Source organism: Gavia stellata, chromosome 4, assembly GCF_030936135.1.
Source record: "Gavia stellata isolate bGavSte3 chromosome 4, bGavSte3.hap2, whole genome shotgun sequence".
Taxonomy (NCBI): domain Eukaryota; kingdom Metazoa; phylum Chordata; class Aves; order Gaviiformes; family Gaviidae; genus Gavia; species Gavia stellata.
The window spans coordinates 41,451,961-41,472,961 of NC_082597.1; the positions used below are offsets into that span (position 1 = coordinate 41,451,961).

At 39.8% G+C, this 21,001-nt stretch overlaps 1 protein-coding gene across 1 annotated transcript in view; it reads left to right on the plus strand.

Moving 5' to 3' along the window:
- The window catches only part of TRHDE (thyrotropin releasing hormone degrading enzyme), a 211,988-nt gene that overhangs the window by 20,265 nt on the left and 170,722 nt on the right, over positions 1-21,001 (plus strand). Inside the window, exon 3 of the mRNA XM_059817016.1 lies at positions 20,006-20,132. Coding sequence (XP_059672999.1) covers positions 20,006-20,132 — 127 coding nt within the window. The remainder of the gene's footprint in view (positions 1-20,005; positions 20,133-21,001) is intronic.

Genomic DNA, 21,001 nt, shown 5'->3' on the forward strand with positions numbered 1-21,001 from the left:
TTGGAAGCTGTTGCACTTTGCTGTCTGTGACAATTGGTGGCAATGAGATCTGTATTTTACTTATGTGTCTAGTTTACTTAAATGCATTTATTCCACATTTTCATTGGCTGCCCTCTTCTTTTGCTGTGACAACCAGTGACTGGTTGTTCTTCATTTGCTTCTTGTGTACCAGTCCTGATTTTATAGATGGTTTAGCTGTCCTTTTACAGAACTCAGAAGTACTTAATCTCTCCTTGTATGGGATTCACTTCCCATCTTTTCTTATTCTTGCCAACTTTCTCAGTGCCTTTTAAGTTCCACAGTGCCTGCTTTGAAATGCTGACTGAAAGAGAGGGGTGGTGCCACACCTGCCTGCAGTGCTCAAAGTTTATATGCTTGAGTTTGTTCTGTGGCATAATAATGTTTTGGTTTTTATTCTTTCCTTAATCAGTTGTAACATCATGTTTGCCTATTGAACATCTGCTGAGCACTGAGCTGATGTTTTCAGAGAGCTGTCCACACTGACTCCCAAGAATTCTTCCCTGAGCTATAGCTAATTTAGACTCTATTACCGTGTATGTATAGTTACTGTTATTTTTTCCTATTTGTGTTTCTTTGCACTTACCAATGTTGAATGTCATTTGCCATTTTACCATCAGCCATGCGGTATTATGAGATTCACCTGCAGCATTTCGTACACATGACTATTCTGAATAATTCCGTACAGATGGCATACTTTTCTGCTTATATGTCCGTATCACTTCTGGACATTCCTTACTATTTGTCTCTGCTGGTGTGGCTGAAGAGTCCATGGCTAGCAAGAATGTGGCAGTTGCATGTTCTGTTTTGTGGCAGGAAACTTTGATGGAACTTTACTGAAAAGTCTTGCTGATTCTGACAAAGATTCTGACAATGTGATAATATACACGCCTAAACAGGTGAATAGAGAATATAAAGGTTGTTGCTAGAAGTCATAGGTAATTATGGTTCAGGTCATTGCTGTGTGAGAAGTCTAGTAACATTAGCAATTGCTATGCTGAAGTTGACAAACATCTTCAACACTTTGAGTGTATTTTAGTCAGTGTCAGCTGACCTGATGTAGGTGTATCTGTTCTGGAATATTCTAAATCACTCTTTGGGCTCTATTAACTCTACTGAACAGAACTCCATTGACTGACAGTGGAGGTACAGACACCATCTTGTATGCAGATGTGTACATCATAGAGATCTTTAGGACCTGAGGTGTCTGCTTTGTGAAGCATCACTCTAACCATAAGCTGTAGTGTTTTGACTGTAGTTTTGTTACATTTGTTTTTTGAAAAGATCTTAGGAAATTAAACTTTCTGCTTTATTTCAAGAGGAATGTATTGTCTGTCATGACATTAAATACTTTGGTTTTGTTTTGGTGGGAAACAGGGTTAAGGTAAACTTGATTCAATACGAACAAACTAAAATGGCAAGCTCAGCTGGTGAATCGCAAAAGTCTGTTGTTTGCATAGCCCTGGTGAAATGCTAACACGCTTAAAGGCTAAGTACTAGAACACTGGGAAGATTTTTTTTCTTTGTATTTCCAGTTTTCCTGATTTTTATGGAATACTAGTAATCTACAAGTTGAATGCAAAAAATATTGTGAAAATTGTGGTTCTGATATATGGAAAACTACTTTTGCATTGGTTACTTTATTTTTTGTTAAAACATCCAAGGCTGCACTGACAGGGAGATAATTTCTCTTCTTACTGGAGAGCACATTAGAACCATGAAAGATACATCATGTCATTGTTTGAAAGTCTGTCTATTCTAGAGAAGGACAGCTAGTGAAGTGTTTAACTGATCTTTATATAGCTGGACAATGCCAAATATACAGCTTCTTTGGGAACTCTAAGATGGAAAAAAGCTGGACCTTCCATACCTGAACTTTTAATCTGAAAGAGACTGTCTGTGGTTTTGTACCATTTTCTGCTCATCAGCATTCAGCAACACTGCAGGATAGAGGAAAATACAGAAACATAAGAAAAAGATAAAAGGAGACTGGGAGCTGAAAAAAGATAAATGACTTTGCCGTCAGTGCAGTATAATGAAAATCAAATCCGTGCTTGGCAATGCACAATTGCCCAGTATGGGTAACCCCAGACAGTGTTTTAAGTAAAATACATGCTGTTTGTATTTTATTCTTGTATTCACATAAAGATAAATGACTTTGTTATTAGTTGATTGCAGGGGAAATAGGCGTCCTGATTCTGTAAAGTCATGAGAATGAGTGTGACTCACATGTTTAGTGTCTGTTCGGTTATTGGCTTTGCCAGTAATGGAATTTTGTTGTTGCCAAGGTAAGGCCTATTTCAACCCCTCTTTGGTTTGCTTGGACTGGGTATAAAAAGATTCTGCAAGCAGGATACATTCACCTTAAAAGTGTGAAAAAATTACTTGTTTGGTAATGCACACAAAAGATACCTAGGAGGTAATGAGCTACTAGGCTCAGTGTTAGTGTGCTCACCATGGCTCACAGTCTTTGCTGGCCTGGCAGGCATTGGCTGGGGGGGAGGATTGTCCTGCATAGCTCCTTTTAATAGACCCTCAGTGTTGCTGAGCTGCCATCTTCCACCATCAACTCTGATGACACTGGTGATGGTGATGACTGGAGGTGATGATTCCCAATGGGGCCAGCTAACCTCTCTGTATGGTTTTATACCTTTGGGTTGGTATTTTCTTCTTGAATCCCTAAGCTAGTGATAATGCTGTCTCAATAATCTTAACCTCTGTAACTTTCATGTTTTTATCTGCCTCCAGACTTCCTCATAGCTCTTCTTCAGTAGTTACACAGCTAGGCAACACCAGAGCTGGACCTTGGCATGCAGGCAGCTGAACCCCTTGGTGGTGAAAGTAGAGTTACCAGAGAGGGTTATAGGCTATAGTGGTAGTATTTACATGACCAAGTTACACTGTAATTAAAAGTAGTATAAAAAATGATTTTAACAAACTTATTAATTTCATTTTAGCAAAAGAAATAATAAAGATACCTTTTCTGTGTTACTTTCAAATAATATTAATGTATCAAATTGTTATGCACAGGCGCAGTGCTGCACTGTTTGTGGGAAATGCACAATGGAAACATAATTCATTTTAGAATGTGCCTATACTGGAATCAAAACACAAAAAGGAATCCACAACAACTTTGAAAGACTTTTGCAGACTTGCATTTTGTTCCTGATTGGATCAGACAATATATTTTTAATAAATGTAGTCTTGAACATCTGCAAACTGTTTGCAAGCTGGAATTTTCTTTTTGAATAGCTGACTGTGGAATCACAGACTCTGTAATCATGGATGCTGTGTCTCCGCAGTACCTATTTGCAATATAATAATATAATAATCATAATAATAGCAATAATAAAGTCCCTTCCCTCCCAGTTAAAATTCAATGTTCTGGATAGCATTTCATACCAGTATAATGTGCTATTGGCTGTTTATCATGGCTCACAGATGACTGCAGATGGCCTCCAAATACATACATTTCTGGGTTGTTCCTCTCCAGCTTCTTCATTTTAGTATATGAATCCCAGAATCCACAAGTGAACAGGAAACTTCTGAACCAGAGCTCTTTTTTCATTTCGCATTAGATTATAATGTACAAACCTTGCTGGGAGCCCTGTTTTTGGGTCCACAGAATGAACTCAGGTTGCAGCTAACTCTCTCATCACGGGAGTTAAATGAGACAGAATTGTTCACAGGACCATATTGTTCCATATGTTCCTGTACTTTCTAAATATTTGTGTCAATATTGATTGTTGTAGATTTTAAGTCCTTGGTCCGTATGAATGCAGTGCGATGTACAGCTAGAAAAGCTACTGGTGCATAAAATAGCAGGGGTAGGTAACATACCCACTAAGGTCAGGTGTAGAGAATGCTAATTTAAATTGAGAGACTGTATAGTTGTAATCATGCTGTGTAACGTGGGAGTAAATGCATCACGGATCAACTCTTCAAACATTATAGCGTTCAGTGTAGACAAACCCTTAATCTTGTACTTGCTTTCTTGGCCCAGTTTTCTTTTTAAGCTGCAGGACCAAAAGGGAGTGAAGTGCTATCAGATCTTTTCCTTGCTGTGCTTACTGGCTTGCTTATGTGAGTGACCTGGTAACTCGATCTATTTCCTTAATTGCTGAGCCCTCAGTGACCTAGGATTTGGAGTTTGTTCCAAAATACCTGCTCTTTCTAGCATGTGATGAAGATGCTTCAATTTTTGTGAACTCAAAGGCCACCACCTATTAAACTGCTTTTTTTCTGTTCAGTACCACCCTAGAGCTTTCAGAATGCCTATTACTTGAGAGTCTGAAAAACCCTTAGCCAACTCAGCAGTAATGAAAAAGTAAAAATCAGCATTCAAAGAAGAGTAATTTCTCAGGGTCTTATGTGAGTGTGCTATGCAGACTGTGCCGAGTGCATTGGTGAAACTTGGGTTAGAGAAGACCAATGGAGCAGCCTTTGCTGCTGCTTAAGGGTCTGTGGTATGGTGTCCGGATGCAGAAAATGATGGAGAAGAATGTGGAGAACGATGGCTCTTCAGCTGACTTACAGCTATCGCACAGCTCGTATTTGACCCCATTCCCGTGTTGGTGTAAAATGAGTGAAGCACATCTGTTCTTTTTAGGGAGATATGAGTAATCCTCAGTGGAGTACAGTGCAAGTACAGCATGGCGATCCCTTAATTGGCACTGATTTTGCTGCCTCTGGAACAGAGAGTGGGATAGCAATGTCAGCAGAGCGTCGTGTCCCAGGTCATTTACTGTGCTGCAAGTCAAGGTTTATTAGCTCAGACATGGCTCTGCTTCTGCCATACACGTGCTTCTGAGCAATGCTGCGTTGTAACACGCAGTGGTGCCAGCATACCTGCTAGCTCCTCTGCACCATGCTTTGCTGACGAGGGGAGCTCTCTCCTCACAAGCATGGTCTGCACTGCCGCTGAGGTTGCTTATATCTCCACGTGTGGTCTCCTCCAAAAGGTTACCATTTTCTGAGACTGAGCTTATGATCTAGAGGCCTGCACTGATCTTGTGGTTAGTTTGGGTGTTTGGTTTCTTTTTGCAAGTAATGAGGCCCTTTCATTTTGTTAGAAAGAAAAACAGAGGTGAAGTACCCTAGTAATTGTTTACCATAATCTGTGACTACTAACCTTTTGTTTTTTTTCATGAGCAAGCAGGGCAATGATCAGATGCAGCTGTAAAAGTCACAAGGCCTGTTTGGATTCATAAGCATGATGCATGGAGGCACTTGGGAATAGCAGCTGGCTGAGTAGTGTTTGGGAGTCCCTGAAGTACAGCAGCTGGAGGCTGATTGTCTCTCAAAGGCTTAATTCTTTGGGGTGCTGACGATGAGATTGACCGGTCCCAGGGAACATTTGAAGCTTTGGCCTTTAGTTTAAGGAGTCAGTCAGCACTGTGAGCATGTGATCCAGCAGTGATGCTTCTCCCTGGGATTTTCTTGTTCCCTCATTGTTTTTTTTCCCTTTGCTCAGCCTAATAGGAAATGGCAGCTTTGAAGACCCTCATGGGAAAAGAGCAGTAGATATTTTGGAGGTGGTAGCAACAAGCTACTTGAGAGCTTTCGGCGAAACTGGCAGCAGAATATTAATCAGTGATATTTATACAAATGTTTTTCTTAGAAGCTTCTGGTCCTTCACTTCATATGCTGATCTGAAGACTTTCAATTGAATATTAGTTTATACTTTCTCTGCCTAGCTCCTTCAGTCCCCTTCTCTTTTTAATAATATTCCCATATCCCCATGGCATTAGTGGCAGTTTGCCTTTTACCGAAGTCACAGGGACTGCTACTCCTCACTGATACTTTGTTGCAAATAATTAGAGTACACAAACAGTGGGACAGGATCAGGCCCTTTGTTCTTCACTTTTACTGCCCTCCCAGACGTAGAGTCAAGCACCAGAAACTTGTGGAAAAAAAGCTACTGGAGGTCCTGTTCTGATATGCTGAACCTAGAGAAAGCTTCCTTACAAAGTCCCTGCTTTATCCTTTCCAGTGTTTATATTCCATGGAAGCTTCCAAAAGATTTTGCATTTGTTCATGTCAGTACTTCCTAAAGTGCACAAATGCTCTTGCTGCCCATACGCTGTTGATATTGCCCCTAATAATTGTACTTAATGTTTGTTAATCTGTATACTTGGAGGTGCAAATCCTCCAGTTGTAGACACAGTTTATTCTGTGAGTACAGATAGGATGAGAGCAAATAAAGCCTGCCATTTTAAAGGTTTACCTTCCACTGTGCAGTCAGGGTATGTCTCATGAGAGGGAATGTTATCTTAGACTCTAAGAAAGTGTTAAAAAGGGAGAGACTAATGAAGCTGTTATATTGATGTGGATGTCAGCTGGAAGCTAAGCAGGGGAATAGCTTTCTTCATCAGCTAAGAAAAGGGAAGGAAGGACTGTTCAAACAGCGGTGATCTGCTCTGCTGTCAGCAAAGGAACGTATCTGTGCAGTCTCTTTATTTGGCTTGGAATTAAAGAAATAATTGTGGCAAAAATGCTTCTGTCTTCCTATTTGCCTGATTGATTGATTATTTAAGACTTAAACTTTTAGTGTGAGTTCAGTTTTGCCTGTGTTATGACCGTCATGCCTGCAGCATCTAAAAGTTTGGGAAGCCCAGGTTTCAGAAATATTTCTCTTCTTTCCATCTTCCCATAATCCCTTGGACCCCATTGTTGCATTTTGTGCTAGTTAGCTTCCCGGGGAAGGAATTGTCCTGACTTTTTTATAAGAAAGGGTTTTAATCCTTTCTCTTCTCTTAGACATGATCTTGTTCTAAATAAACTATTTTAATCTAATGCTACCCAGCACGTTGGTATGAATAAAGACATCAGCTCTCACCAAATTGCTTTATCTTGGGAAACCTGTGTGATAGTGATCCAGACCTAGTTAAATCTCAGCTGATTAGTTGACTGGCTAGCTGTCCAGATGTAAACCAGATGTGGTGTTTGAGCTGTGGCTGATCAGAAAGTGTTAGCAAATTGGCCTTTTCCGTAGGCATGCAGAGGACATTGCTGATTAATTCGCATCTTCCTAATGGGAAATATGTCCTGAGTAGTGGAGGTTTTAAGATGAGGAATGTAATTTGAATGATAAAATGTGCAAAAATAATTTTTCATAATCATAAACATCTGAGCATTTCATATATTGGAAGGGATTTGATTAATAACCCTGCAGTTAAACATTTTATAGTATTTTATTTTAATTTAAATGATCACATATTGTTACATTAATGTATGTTCTGTAGATTAAAACCAGCATGCCTCAGAGTCTTGATTAGCACATTTGTCTAAGTTTGTATATGTCAGAGTACTTGAATTTTGCAGCTTCTTCTGTCTTAAGGTGCAAAAAGCCTGTTTGCCAGTTCAGATTCTTTGTGTATATATATATGATCTGCCACTTCTCATCTGTGTCTCTGCTGGCTGCTGGTGAGGCGGTTAATCACTTTTGATCCCTGGTTGTGGCCTTGACCTTTCTCAGATAGGAGGCCTGAGATAGGAATAATGTTCTAATTGATTCAGCCCTTCTATTTTGCTTTCTCTTTTTATAGTTGTAATTTGGCTTTGGATTTTTTCTTCTCTTCTAATTCTCATGTTTTACACTGAGATTGGTATGCCCAGAAGGGGGCTGGAATCCTTCCAGCCATGGGTTGGAGATGTTATTTGATAGATAACTGCCTCTTCCCTAATTTATCTTCTCTGGCTGAAGTGCTTGTTTTGCCCATGGTTTTGTCAGAGTCTAGTTGTGCAAAGGTGTTTGGATACTATTAGGACATTTACCTTTTTTGTTTTACTTTGTGTATTGTTCTGTGGATTTGGAGGCTTTAAAAACATTTAAAATATTAGCTGAGAGTCAGAAATAGAGCATTTAATGAAGTGGGTTTTTTAGTGGATTTTAGTGTGTGTCCATACGAAAAATTTGATTTCTTGTTTCCCTATTTCGTGGTTTATGGATTTTGCTTTTACTGGCCAAATGGTTTGTCTCTTTGCTCCGACAAGTTTTTAGCCTGAAGGAACTCTCACTGTTAATATGGTTGCTACTCTTATTGATGTAACCCATTTTTATTTTTGTTATGGATTTTATACCAGTCAGAGCACGAAATTTCCCACGTGCATATTTTTCTCCCACCTAAGGGCTAGATACAGTTTTTCAAAAAGTATTGTGGGCTCAATCCAGCACAAAGCAGACTTGTTTACAAAGTGCTGAGTTTCCTCAATGCCAACAAGTTTTAAAGGGTACTTTAAAACTCAGCACCTTACAGTACTAATCTGTTTATCTTGCAAACAGTTTTTCTATTAAGTTTGCATGGAGCTCACAAGATACTTTCCTGTGTTCCTTTTGCTTACGCTGCTATTATAAGCTAGCCATTGAGTAAATGCATTTGAGGTCACAGATGAACTATGCTTCTGCTTTGCTTTGCTTAGGACTGTATTTTGTCATATGTTCTCTTTATTTACCACAGATTTTTTTTTTTCTAATACCAATCAAGATTTACTGCAAACATATGATGAGTATGGTGAAATGTATCTCCACCAGACTATGGTTTCCACTATGGTTGTGCTGAATTTATGTGAAACATGAAAGTACCGATGTGCCCTTGCAGTCATCTTCATCGGATTGTCATGTACAGTCTGTCTCTATCTCCTCCCAGTTTTTTGTTATGCTCTGGGCAAGTACATCACTTCACTTAGTAGCTATTTTGCAGGGGACCACTTTGTTGAAATCTCTTAAAATAATGTCTTTCAAGTGAATAACAAAATAGCCTTTCCCTTTAAACAAAGCTAAATAGTCTCAGCACAGTAGCCACTTGACAAAAGATGTTGTTATAAGAATGGGATGGTTACTCTTAGACATGAGTGCATGTGGGGAACTGCAGTTTTCAGAATGTCTTCTGAAGTTGAGCAATTTCAGGGATCCTGGTCTACAGTTTGAGATATAATTTAGGTCTGTTTTTTGAAAAACATGTTGTGACTGACCTAGTTGGAGGTGTGTAACAAGTGGTGTTCCCCAGGGGTCAGGACTGGGTCCAGTCCTGCTCAATATATCCATCAATGATTTAGATGAAGAGACAGAGTGTGCCCTCAGCAAGTTTGCTGATGACACAAAACTGGGAGGAGTGGCGGGCACACGGGAAGGCTGTGCTGCCATTCAGCGTGACCTGGACGGGCTGGAGAGTTGGGCAGAGAGGAACCTTATGAAATTCAACAAAGGCAAGTGCAGGGTACTGCACCTGGGGCAGAATAACCCCATGCATCAGTACAGGTCAGGGGCTGACTTGCTGGAGAGCAGCTCTGTGGAAAGGGACCTGGGAGTCCTGGGGGACAACAGGATGACCATGAGCCACCAATGTGCCCTTGTGACCAAGAAGGCCAATGGCATCCTGGGGTGCATCAAGAAGAGTGTGGCTAGCAGGTGGAGGGAGGTTATCCTCCCCCTCTACTCTGCCCCAGTGAGGCTGCATCTGGAGGACTGTGTCCAGTTCTGGGCTCCCCCGTTCAAGAAGGACAGGGAGCTGCTGGAGAGGGTACAGCAAAGGGCTATGAAGATGATTAGGGGACTGGAACGTGTTTCTCATGAGGAAAGGCTGAGGGGCTTGGGTCTTTTTAGTCTGGAGAAGAGAAGACTGAGGGGGGATCTTCTTAATGCTTATAAATACTTGAGGGGTGTGTGCCAGGAGGATGGGGCCAGTCTTTTTTCAGGGGTGCCCAGTGACAGGAGGAGAGGTAACGGGCACAAACTTGATCATAGGAAGTTCCATCTAAACATGAGGAGGACCTTCTTTACTTTGAGGGTGGCAGAGCACTGGAACAAGCTGCCCAGAGAGGTTGTGGAGTCTCCTTCTCTGGAGATACTCAAAACTCGCCTGGATGCATTCCTGTGCAATCTGCTGTAAGGGAGCCTGCTCTGGCAGGGGGTTGAACCAGGTGATGTCCAGAGGTCCCTTCCAACGCCTGTCATTCTGTGATTCTGTGACTGAGGGACCTGAAAACAGGTTTTAAAAAATTTTTTAAAAATTTTTAATAGGAATAGGAATTTGATGATTTATGATGAAAAGATGATTTGTCAGTTTAGGACAGTGAGGAAATTTGAGTTCTATTTCCAGCTCTTTTTCAGATTTTCTTATTGATATTAAGCCCATCTTTCTGCATCCTTCATTTATAAAATGGAGATAATAACAGTTCCTTTCCCCTTTGTTTTGCCTGTCTGTTTAGACAGAAAGATCTGAGAGTAAGTCAACCCTTGCTCCTATTTATGTAGCTGGCTGAGCACACGGGAACCTCGTTGTCATATTGACAGTCTCTAGACAATACCAAAATAAAAATCAGCAGTTACAGTAGTTGCAGATTATAATTTCAAATGGAACCACTCTAAGGTAACATCTGTGTGCTTGTGACAGAGCAGTCTCTAGCCAGGTCATGCTGTAGGTGTAGGTCACTTGTTAGCACTTTCTTTAAACTTGTGTACTTCTGTAACTCTGTTTTTTAGCCAAAGGCAGGTGAAATATTATTTATGAATGATGTGTGATGTGAATGCTTTGACTGTAAAATAGCCAATGAAAAATACTCTGAATAAGGGAATTCTTTTAAATGTCAATCAAATCCCAGTCCCACAAAGGAAATGGAAACTGGTGTTAATCCTTGGGATACATCTACTGCAGATTTTTCCTGGAGGAAAAAACTATTCTCACATCATCTTGCCACTGGAGTTGCGATACAGAGTTTTTATGTGTAATAGGCAAACAATGCAAATCTTTGTGCTTTGTTTCTTAAAGCTATGCTGATTTTTCACCTTCTACAAGGAACTGGAAGGAGCTTTAACCACTGGGAATCTCAACAATTTAGACACTGAATTCCTCACTATAGCAAAGTTTTTCCTCCTAGGTTGAAGTTCTGTAATGACTCAAGTTTATCCGTATCCAGTTTATCACAATTCTCTCTTCTCTTCAGAAATGCTTTCTCATGCTGGCTCTAGCACCGACCTGATGGGTGGCCAGGTGAGGAAGCTGGGCTGCCTGGACACTACCCACCTGGTTGCTATAGTTAGCCCACTCATCTGGTGGACAGCTTCCTGTGAGGTGAGATGAGACCTAGTGCTGATGTAAGGGAATAGTTGAGGCTGAATGACTGAGTATGTGGTGGTGGAATTGTGGCAGTCTTAGTTGGTGAAATGGCTATGAAATGGCGTTGTAATTACATTTGCTATATATTAGTTGTTAACATTTTCACTTACTGTCCCTGAGCCATTTCAACAAGATGATACAGATCCTGAGTGCTCTAAAGTAATCTTAATGGCACCGTAGTCAGTGACATAGCCAGTATTTTATTTTATGCCAGCTGAGCATTGGTCAGATTTATATGTGAGTGCAGCTCATTAACTTTCAAAAGTATTTTATGATCTCTTCTCAAGTTAGAGACTGTAGCAAGTCTGCGTGGCAGCTTTGCCTTCTGGTGGAATATATTGTTGCACCTTTGGCTGGAGTAGTCAGCAAACACTTGCATTTGTTTTTGTTCAGATGAGAAATTGATGAGGCAATTAGATGCTTCTCCCATGCAGTCATGTTTATTTAGAAAGGAGATGTACAAAACTATTCCCCCCCTTCCCCTTTCACAACTCCGAAAATACATGGCAATGTCTTTGCTTAATATTCCTCATTTTCCCACTGTCATCTGGAACCCCGGAAGTTTCTTTCACTTCTTTCTCCTTCAGGGTCATGCTATGAATTTTTATCCAGAAAAATCTGCTTTGTCTGTTTGAAGCCTCTTTCCCCTTGCCCTGCAACAATGGTCAGGCACCCCTGTGCTTGTGTTTCGTCTCCTGAGAAACCTCTCTACCAGTATAACTCCCTTCGTGACCATTTCTTTCATATAAACTTTATTTTTAGTGGTGACTTCTCTTATTCTAACTGGTTTATTAAACCAGTTAAAGCGGTCTTGAGCAAGGATGCAAAAATGATGTTTGTTTACTTTAAAGGAAGTTCCACCCAATCTCCAGCAAAACCGTGTTTCCTTAGAAAGTATTGGGTCACTGTACTCTCACTGTTTCCAGCTAGCTTTAAGAAAAAAATTTTCTAAATTTACTAAAACATTTTTGGTTATAATTATATCCAAAAAAGTCTCAGTGCAGTGTTGAGTGTGACTGCTCAGTTTGGAGAAAAGTCATCTCCTTACAAAGATGAGCTGTCCCTTTGGTCTTCGGTAAGCACATTTCATTACCATACAGACCCGTTTGGGTATTGTCCGTGACGAATAATGAATACGAGATTGAAACAAGGCATTTTTTCTGTCATTTCTTCCCATTATCAAGTTTAACTATGTTCACTACAGCAGATTTGATATTTCACTACAGTTACCTCTCTCCTTCTCTCCCCTCACTCATCAGTGTTACAAAACTTAACTGCATTTGGACGTGCAAAACTTGTGGAGTTATGCACACACGTGAAACAACTCATACTGTTTCTCAGTGGAACTTGACTTCTAGCTTGTTCGTGTATGTAGTGAAGTGTTAGTTCTTTTGAATTTATCACATTTAAAAACTCATTTGAGATGCAATGTCTTGTTTGCAGAAGTGACCCAGGGAGGTCGCAGCCAAGACTGTTGCATCCAGACACCTGTCTGCTATATTAAATGTGTAATGTGGACATATATTTATCTCTGTAACGATAATAAAAGCAATACCTGTGCCTAAAAGAGTCATTGAGCAAAATAAAAATAAAAGAGATCTCAGATTATCAAGTAAATTGACGTTTTTAAGTACAGAGGCAATGCATGTGTTTTTCAGCTGAGTGTGTCACTTGCTGCAGAAGTATTCTGAATCTTGAATAAAGTGCATAGGACTATTCTCTCCCTCTTTTCTAAAATTTGTAAGTGGCTGCTCTCTTGAAATGTTAGGGCCTTCTGAAACACTTAAATGCATGTTTGAGGTTAAACACCTATTTAAACATATTCATAACTGCTTTCTGAACTGAGATTTTAAAATCATCGTAAGTGAGATCCCAGATGTACCAGCATCGGGCTAAGCCTGTGAGTATAGTCACACAGAGGACTGGAGCTAGGTTGGAGGGGCCTCCCAAGAACAGTGGTTCATGGGGAGTCTGCTGGCTTTGAGGAAGGGATTAAAGAACAAGCATTATTCCCAGGGTGCCATTGCTGACACCAGTTGATGTGTGGAAACATCTGTTTCGTAATGGGAAAGCACTCTGAGCTGCTTTAAAACACCTGACAAAGTTACTTTTAATTCTGCTTGAAGTAGGTGGGGGGGGAAACTATCCTTAATTGTGAAGTGGATTCCCGTGTTGATGCAAGGTTACCTAATTCATGATTGCCTCAGAAGACAACGAGATTTAAGGTTGTCATCAGACTTCTGCTCAATTTCCGTAAACCCATTTCCTCCCAGTCTGTTTAAACTTAAGTACATGTAACAAAATGAACCAAAGATAGAAAAAAGGGAGAGGGGAAATCTAGACAGTAGCAAAATAGGTAGATGCTGTCCTTGGAACATCAGCCACATTTGCTTGGAAAGATGCTATAATGGTGCCAAGCTAAAGGAGCAAGAGGTTCAGGTCACTTGTGGTCCCACAGGCCTATGTGATGTGACAGCGTTCAGGGCTGGGCAAAGGCTCTCTGTGGATGGGGGTACCTTTGGGAGTGGTTTTGTGTATTCATATGTGTGGCAATGTCTATGGTATCATATGGTGTGAACCAAGGGCTGGGATTATAGGTGCATCTTCTTCAGCAACAAAGCTGGCCTTGTACCTGATGCTGTGGCAGGGATACAGCAATGGTTACTGATGTCTAAATTCTGCATCAGGATGTTTTCAAGATGCAGAGAGCTATTTTCCTTATAGCACATGGGATATAAATGTAAGATTCAGTCAGTGGTCCTGCTTCGCATGATCTGAACTACCAGTGGTCATGACCAGAGTACCACCATTTAAAGGACTTTTTTTTTTTTTTTTTTTTTTCTTTTTCCTGTGCACTGCCTAACAAGGGCTCCTCGAGTGGTGATCTAAAAACATGGACTGCAGACATGGCAGATGCTGTTGGTGAAGGTTGCCTTTGCAGAAGTGTCCCTAGCCCAGGGGCTGGATTGGTGATGTCTCCTGTGAAAGGCTGATTTAAAGCCCCTGTAGTTAACAGGAGTCATTCAATTGAAGTCCATGGGTGTTGGGTTAGGTTGTTAGAGCCCAGTGAGCCATCTGCTCTCACAAGGCTTCCCTTCCTAAAACAGAGGTGCACTTTATTCCTTTGGAGCAGTATTTCTCATCCAGTGAGCTGTGATCCCCCCAGGGCATCAGGGAAGGCAGTGATGGCAATTGGAGTGGCTAAACATTTAAAGAAAAAGTGCCTTGCAGAATTAGTGCAGGGTATTACATGGGATTATTGCGATCAGCAAATTTTACTGTTACAATAAATGAAAGAATAAAAATATGTCTTGATATCAAGCCAGGTGAGACTCCCTAAAAAGATAACAACACTGTAAGAATGAAGGTTTCAAAGGGGATGCATGCATAAAATAGAAGGTGGCATAGAGAATGTCTTCAAGAGCGGGCTTCAAATGTAGACGTGGATATTTAATTCTGAAGTAAGAGGTGGGCTCTGGTGTATGCTCACTTCAGGCCTGCAAGCCTCTTGCTGTAACATCCTGATTTCTTCCAGGTTGTCAGCTTCCTTAATGCCCTGGGGAAGCAGGTTGGCAGGCTTGTGGCACCTCTAGCAAAGGTTATTACTGTCTTCCTCTAGAGCCAGAGGGAGAACATACTGTGGATCTCTCTGGTCTTCCTTCACCTTTGGTGAATTCCTGCAGCGGGAGAAGGTTGGACAACAGTCTTTTTGCAATTAGGCATGTGTAGATAATGGATTTTGTGGTTTTATTTCCACGGTCAAAATGCTGACTGAATTCCGTATTCCTCCGACCTGTAAGGCAGAACTGAACAAAGCCTTCAATTTGACCTGAAATATTTCACAGAACACGAAAAAATGACTGCAGGTTTTTCCTTACTGTTGTTCATTCCTTTCACCCTTTTATTTTTTTCATGTACATCAATTTTAATGCCCAAAAAAAAGTAAAAAAAAAAAAAGCTGTGATTTGAAAATGTCAAAATAGAAAGTTCTACTTTTTCTGAACCCATTCCTCTGTTTATTATGTGCTGAAATTATCACTAGTCTTTGTTACAGGGGAAACATTTTTAGTGAACATACTATTCACCAGAAATTAAGATGTTCATTGCTATTTCCAGTTTGTACTTGTCAGAATTTACCCATTGTACTTTGTATATCGTTACTAATCCATATTTTTTTGGAACACTGAAGTAATAAGACAAGACAAACTCTTTTTTTTCTTTTTAAGTGCTAACTTTCTTTTTGATGAATAATTTTTACCTACTGTAGACAGGAAGATTTTCTCATGCACAGTAGTTAATAACCTGACCTTAGTTAGATGTGGTTTGTTCTAAATCTGTTGCGTGTTTCTTAGCGTATATCACAACTGTCCCTCACTATGGGAAACAGCTCTCATTTTACAATCACATTCATCTGTTCTGGCAACTTGGTATTACAAATATTTTTAAATTACTTTGAGTTATTTTATGTAACAAATGCTGAAATATTAAGAGAGATTACAGAAAATGTTGCAATATGTACAAATTATTTGTGAAAATACACTTTTTGTACAGTGAATACTTTTGACTAACTATAGAAAAGTAGACTATTGATCACTTATAACAAATACATGGAATTTATCATACAAGTTTCAGGAATATTTTAGTATTTTATCTGATAATGCTGCCAAAGTCATTCTAAGAACTTGAGTTAGGTTACTAGTATTTTTAAATTAATCCTTCAGGATGATTTTTTTTGTGGTGGTATCTGAGTGTGGCTATTGTATTGTCTTTATTTAAAGTTCTAATGAAAATAGCCCAGGGTTTCTGGAAAGGAAACAAGGGGAAACAACTCACATTTTTGCTCACTTTAGAAAAGAATGAGAAAATACACATTGCAGTGATTTCATTTAGGAACTCTAATAACTTCTTGCTTTGCTGTTGACCAAAGTGAAAGATTTCTAACAAAGTGTATCTGGTCTCCTCCATCAGTGGTTGTGTGGTGTAAGAACAAAAGCATCTTATAAATGTCAAAGGGGAGGTCTGGGTTATAGGACTGAAGGTGCAAACCTAGTTACTCAAACTTGTGATAGGAAGGAGGTGATCAGTCTGGTTCCATCTGAGAGAGAAATGAGAGGTTTGGATTTTTTTTTTTCTCAGTAGTCAGAACTTCAGTTGAAAGATTGGTAATGGTTGCAAATATAGGTGCAAAGGAGTTAAGAAAAAACCCCAGAATTTAGGTTGACTGTGTGAACTTTGTTATATTCGTAGGTATTATGACAGCGTCATTACTAATATGATCCCTCATAATATTTTTCCAGTGTTTTTGTCATTTAGACACACTATGCTACATCAGGACAACACCAGTGTGCTGCTGGCAATATGCCTGTTGTCTGAACAGTCCTTAACTTAATTCCCAAACATGGAAGATGTGTGGTGCAGGCTGTCAGGTGGCCGTGAGGCTGAATGCCATCTTTGAATTCCCTCCCTGCCTCTGCCACCAGAGTTGCTATGAGATGCCGAGCAAATCACATAATCTGACACAGTCTCATTTAGTCACTAATCGTGTGTTACTGATTTTCGTAATACTCAAACTAAGGCACCTGTGACCAGACTCAAAGCTGTATAAAGTGTTCACCACTGCAATAAGAACAGTGCTTTAAGTGTGTGCAATAAAACTGTTAAGTATACTTGACATTGAGGGGTGTCAAGGCAAGCACCTAGAATTAGTCTCGGTCTCTCTTTGTTCTCTACTTTCTTACATGAAAATAATAGTATAACCTAATCTTGCAAAGATGGTGAAAAAGAGCTTTGCTAATATTTGCAGGGCAGTAGGTGCCATTGCAGGGAGTGATGAATTATGCACCTAAGCTAGAAACCTATTTATCTTTTGCAGGAGAACGCATACCACTTTTTTTTATATTTAGGTCCGACCCTGCAGAAGATTTTCTGTTCTTTCTCTTATTTAAATTAATTTAAAATTGAATTCTTAGTATCATGATCAAAGAGCCTGTGGGAAAGTATGTAATAATTATGCATTATTGTGCAGTCCAACATAGTTATAAAGTAACACAACCTATCTGCCTTTTGAAATGAAAGCAGTAAACAAACAAAAAAATTGTCATGTCTTGATCTTCATTCTGTTTTATTTACTTAAGCTCCTCTTTGGAGTAGTGTCTGAAAACTTTACAGTCTTTATTACTTAACACTCAGAATGTTCATATACGCTAAGGAAATAGTATAATACCCATTTTATGGACTTTGAGGTAAAACATGGACAAGGAAAGCCCATACACATTAAAGGACATCGGTGTGTGAAAGTTAATGGGCTTCAATTTCAAGCTTATAGGTGCCAGCCTTTAGACTGAACTCTGAACCAAGCTCCTTATATCATGAATGACACCTGAGAAGGTGTCATCCAAAACAGCCAGGCAGGCAGAGTGTCACAGACTGTCCCCTGTGGTAGCCCTCTGCTAACCAAGAAGGAATTTGCTGAGGCCAGGGATAAGTCTGCGATGGTGCCTCTAAGGTTCCTCTATACATTTCATGTTCAGTGGTTGTTGGGTGAAAGGCAGAAGGAGACCCAACGTTTGAAGATGGCTGGTGTGCTTCGACAATGCCTGTTGCCTCAAAGCCCCTGAGAGACTTGGGCAAAGGCACGGGTAATTTCTGAACTGTTTTCCAGCTCAGGGGTGACCTCGGTGTAAGTTATGCAGCCCTGGCAGTCCAGAGCTGTTCTAGGCAGGCAGAGAGGCACCCAGGGAAACTTTACAGGCAAAATAAAACTGTATTCAGCATTAGGCAGGTGGCAAATGAAAGTTTGCAGCATTGCGGTTTTTGAGCTTTGGTACCTGGGCTCCATCTCGGGCACCATTAAATGCCTTTTCTGCATTTGCCAAAAGACACACATTGTAATGCAGTAAGTTGAATCTTGATTTTTCTTGTATGTACCTATTTTTTTTTCTTCCCTTCTCTTGTCCTATTCCTTATTATGGACACATTTGGCCACTGTCAAATTGAATGATTTTTTGCATACTTGGTTGGCTGACTCTTTTTTTCCTAATTTGCTGATACAGTCAACTGTGCCAGTAAAGCAATTATGCAAAATTGTGTATAAAGGTTTAATGATACAAAACAGTGTTCATCACAAATCTAATTGTGATTCTTACCATCCTTCCATAAACTAAAGGTTTTGAGATGTTTGAATTAGGATCTCTGTGGTTAATATCTATTTTGTTAAAAAATATGTTTAGTTAACGGATAAAGGAACATTTAATGTGCATGTTACTGTTAACTTTGAAAGGAAGTGATAAACAAAAATAGTGACTTGGAAGTGTTCAGGTAATGGTTTATATGCTTTCAGGTGGTGATTATGAGAAGTCTGCTTTATTACATGTCTCATTAGGTTACAGTGTTATCTGTTTTATATTACAAGTGGTAACTATGTATGGTTGATTGTGCACCGAGTCTAATACAACACAAAGATGAAAATATACAGATGGACATAGTAACAAAGGAGAACAATGTGTCTGAATACTGAAAACAAAAAGATAGTGGGTTAAACCAGAACTGACAGGTACAGCGTACTGAGGTTTGATATCTCGTTTCCACTCAGGTAACTGAACTGGTTCAGGAAGAGAGCAATAAAGCAATACTTGGTAATGCTTTCACTGAAGCTGAAAATCCCATTGGCTTTTCTTGGTCCAGAATAGAGCATTTAGAAACATTTCCAAACTGGTATTTCTGCTTCATGTTTGCATTGATATTTTCTGATTTCTACCCTACTGCTTTCCTCAGAACCCTGGCTGGGATTCAATCCTACCACAGAAAGTATTAGTGAGTCGGATATTATTATTAGGACTGACATTTAGAAGAGCCTCGTTTGTACCAGGTCATTATGTACTTCAGGGAGAGACCTTCTGCCACAGCCACTAGAGACAAAGCACACACTGCTTCCCCTTGACTATGTCTATCGGACTGCACATGAGGAGGGAGAGTGAAAAGTGTTTCTCCTTTCTATCCCCTTCTTGATTAACAGTTCCCATTAGCTGTATGTCATCTTTGCACTAAGCAAGCATTAAGGCCTGTGAGGGCAGGGAATAATGAATAACCTCATGGTGCTTTCCGTTGCCTCGTTGATGGGGAGGGAAGCTGGTCACACTTGAGTGTTGAATTATGAAGGTGAGTTCTGTTCACTTGGGTGCTCCATGTAGTCAGATATGTGAGCTGTTTTATACGGAACACAGCAGTCTGTGGCTTGTATAAACAGCTTTAACTTACTGCTTTCTGAAAACAGAGGCCTGAAGCAGTCATGGAGGTTTCAGGAATGTTAATTGTTTGTGTACATGAATGAGCTTATAAATGGCTGGTTTTGGAGTCTTCCATAGCTCGTTGAGGGTAACTGTGACACTGCCAGAGAAAAGAAAGGAGAACGATTAGGTTTTTTTTTAGTCCACAGTCTACTAAGACTTTCAGGGCTCGATATAATGTGCCTTTAACAAACCGTGAACTTCTGTCCTACTGAGCCACTGCATCCTGCCTACATTCAATGTAGGCAGAGAACCATTATACTAATCCACTCTCCCATCATATCTCTAGCAAACACATGTAAGTGTTTTTCTTTGAATATTTATTTTGATGCAAGGAGTGTTAAGTCTTTTATTTGGCAACACAAACAAGTAGGAGATTGTGACTTCTCAACTTTGTAACCTTAATTGTGGAAGTTCTGTTTTTCAGCTATGATGTGTTTTGACAAACGTATGACAGTCACATTTGGCTTTAAGAGAATAATTCTGCCACCTCACAATAACGTTAGGATAGTTCACCTCTGCAGGTAGGATATCTTTAAAATGTAGATGCTGAAATGATCAGTCTTTCACTTTGTTTTTTAACAGGTACGGTTATATGCAAGGCCTGATGCAATCCGAAGAGGATCGGGGGACTATGCTCTAAATATTACAAGGAGACTCATTGAATTTTATGAAGATTATTTTAAAGTGCCCTATTCCCTGCCAAAATTAGGTAAGATTTCCCCTAGAACATGAAGTTCACCCAGAGATGGGAGATTAAGTCAGTTTTTTTTAAAGGAAATATAAGACTGAAATGTACTGGTTTTCAAGGTAAGAAATATTTGGGTTAAGAAGGAATGTTTGTTTAGAAGGATCAATAAGTAAGGAATTTTTCATCTCTTCCTTGCAGAGGAAGAGAAGTCCAATTGTCCCCTTTTCAGCCTTGCACCGAAAGCAGCAGAAAGCAGACAGTACTTAAATTTGTTAGAAAGTGGGACTCTAGGAAGAGAACTTGAGACCTTTCACTGTTAAGTGGGTTGGGGTTTTTTTGATGCTGTTTATTTTGGTCCTTACTAGCCACTAGGAGATGTTTGTTCTGTAATATTTGTATCTTGATGCCTCAGCCTTACATGGGGAACAGAATTGAAAATATTTGTGGAAACTGGGAACCTGTAACAGTGCAAGGCAGTATTTTTTTATGCTGGCTTATGTGGATTATTAATGATGATTAGTACATATGCTTAATTGTATTGTTGCTTATTGAAAGAATTGCTGTGAACTTGTTTTGCTGCTCAAGTGACCTGTACGTAAAAGCTGTCAATTTCTATTATTTTTAAATAGTTTCTTCTCCTCCTCTCTTTCACCACAATCAATTGTTCACCTACACACTTGAATACTTCACACCGTATTATTACACTTTCCCTCTTTCAGAGCATGTTTGTTTAAGATCCAGAAAAGCCTATTGCTCAGCAGCAGGAAGGGAGCTTGTATTTGATCAGAAGTGTTAGAGTTGGAACCACAGGTGATCCTCCCAGGAACTCAGACTATATTTCATTAAATCCCTTGCCTGCTGAGTAGCTTTATTAGTCTTACAGCTAACGG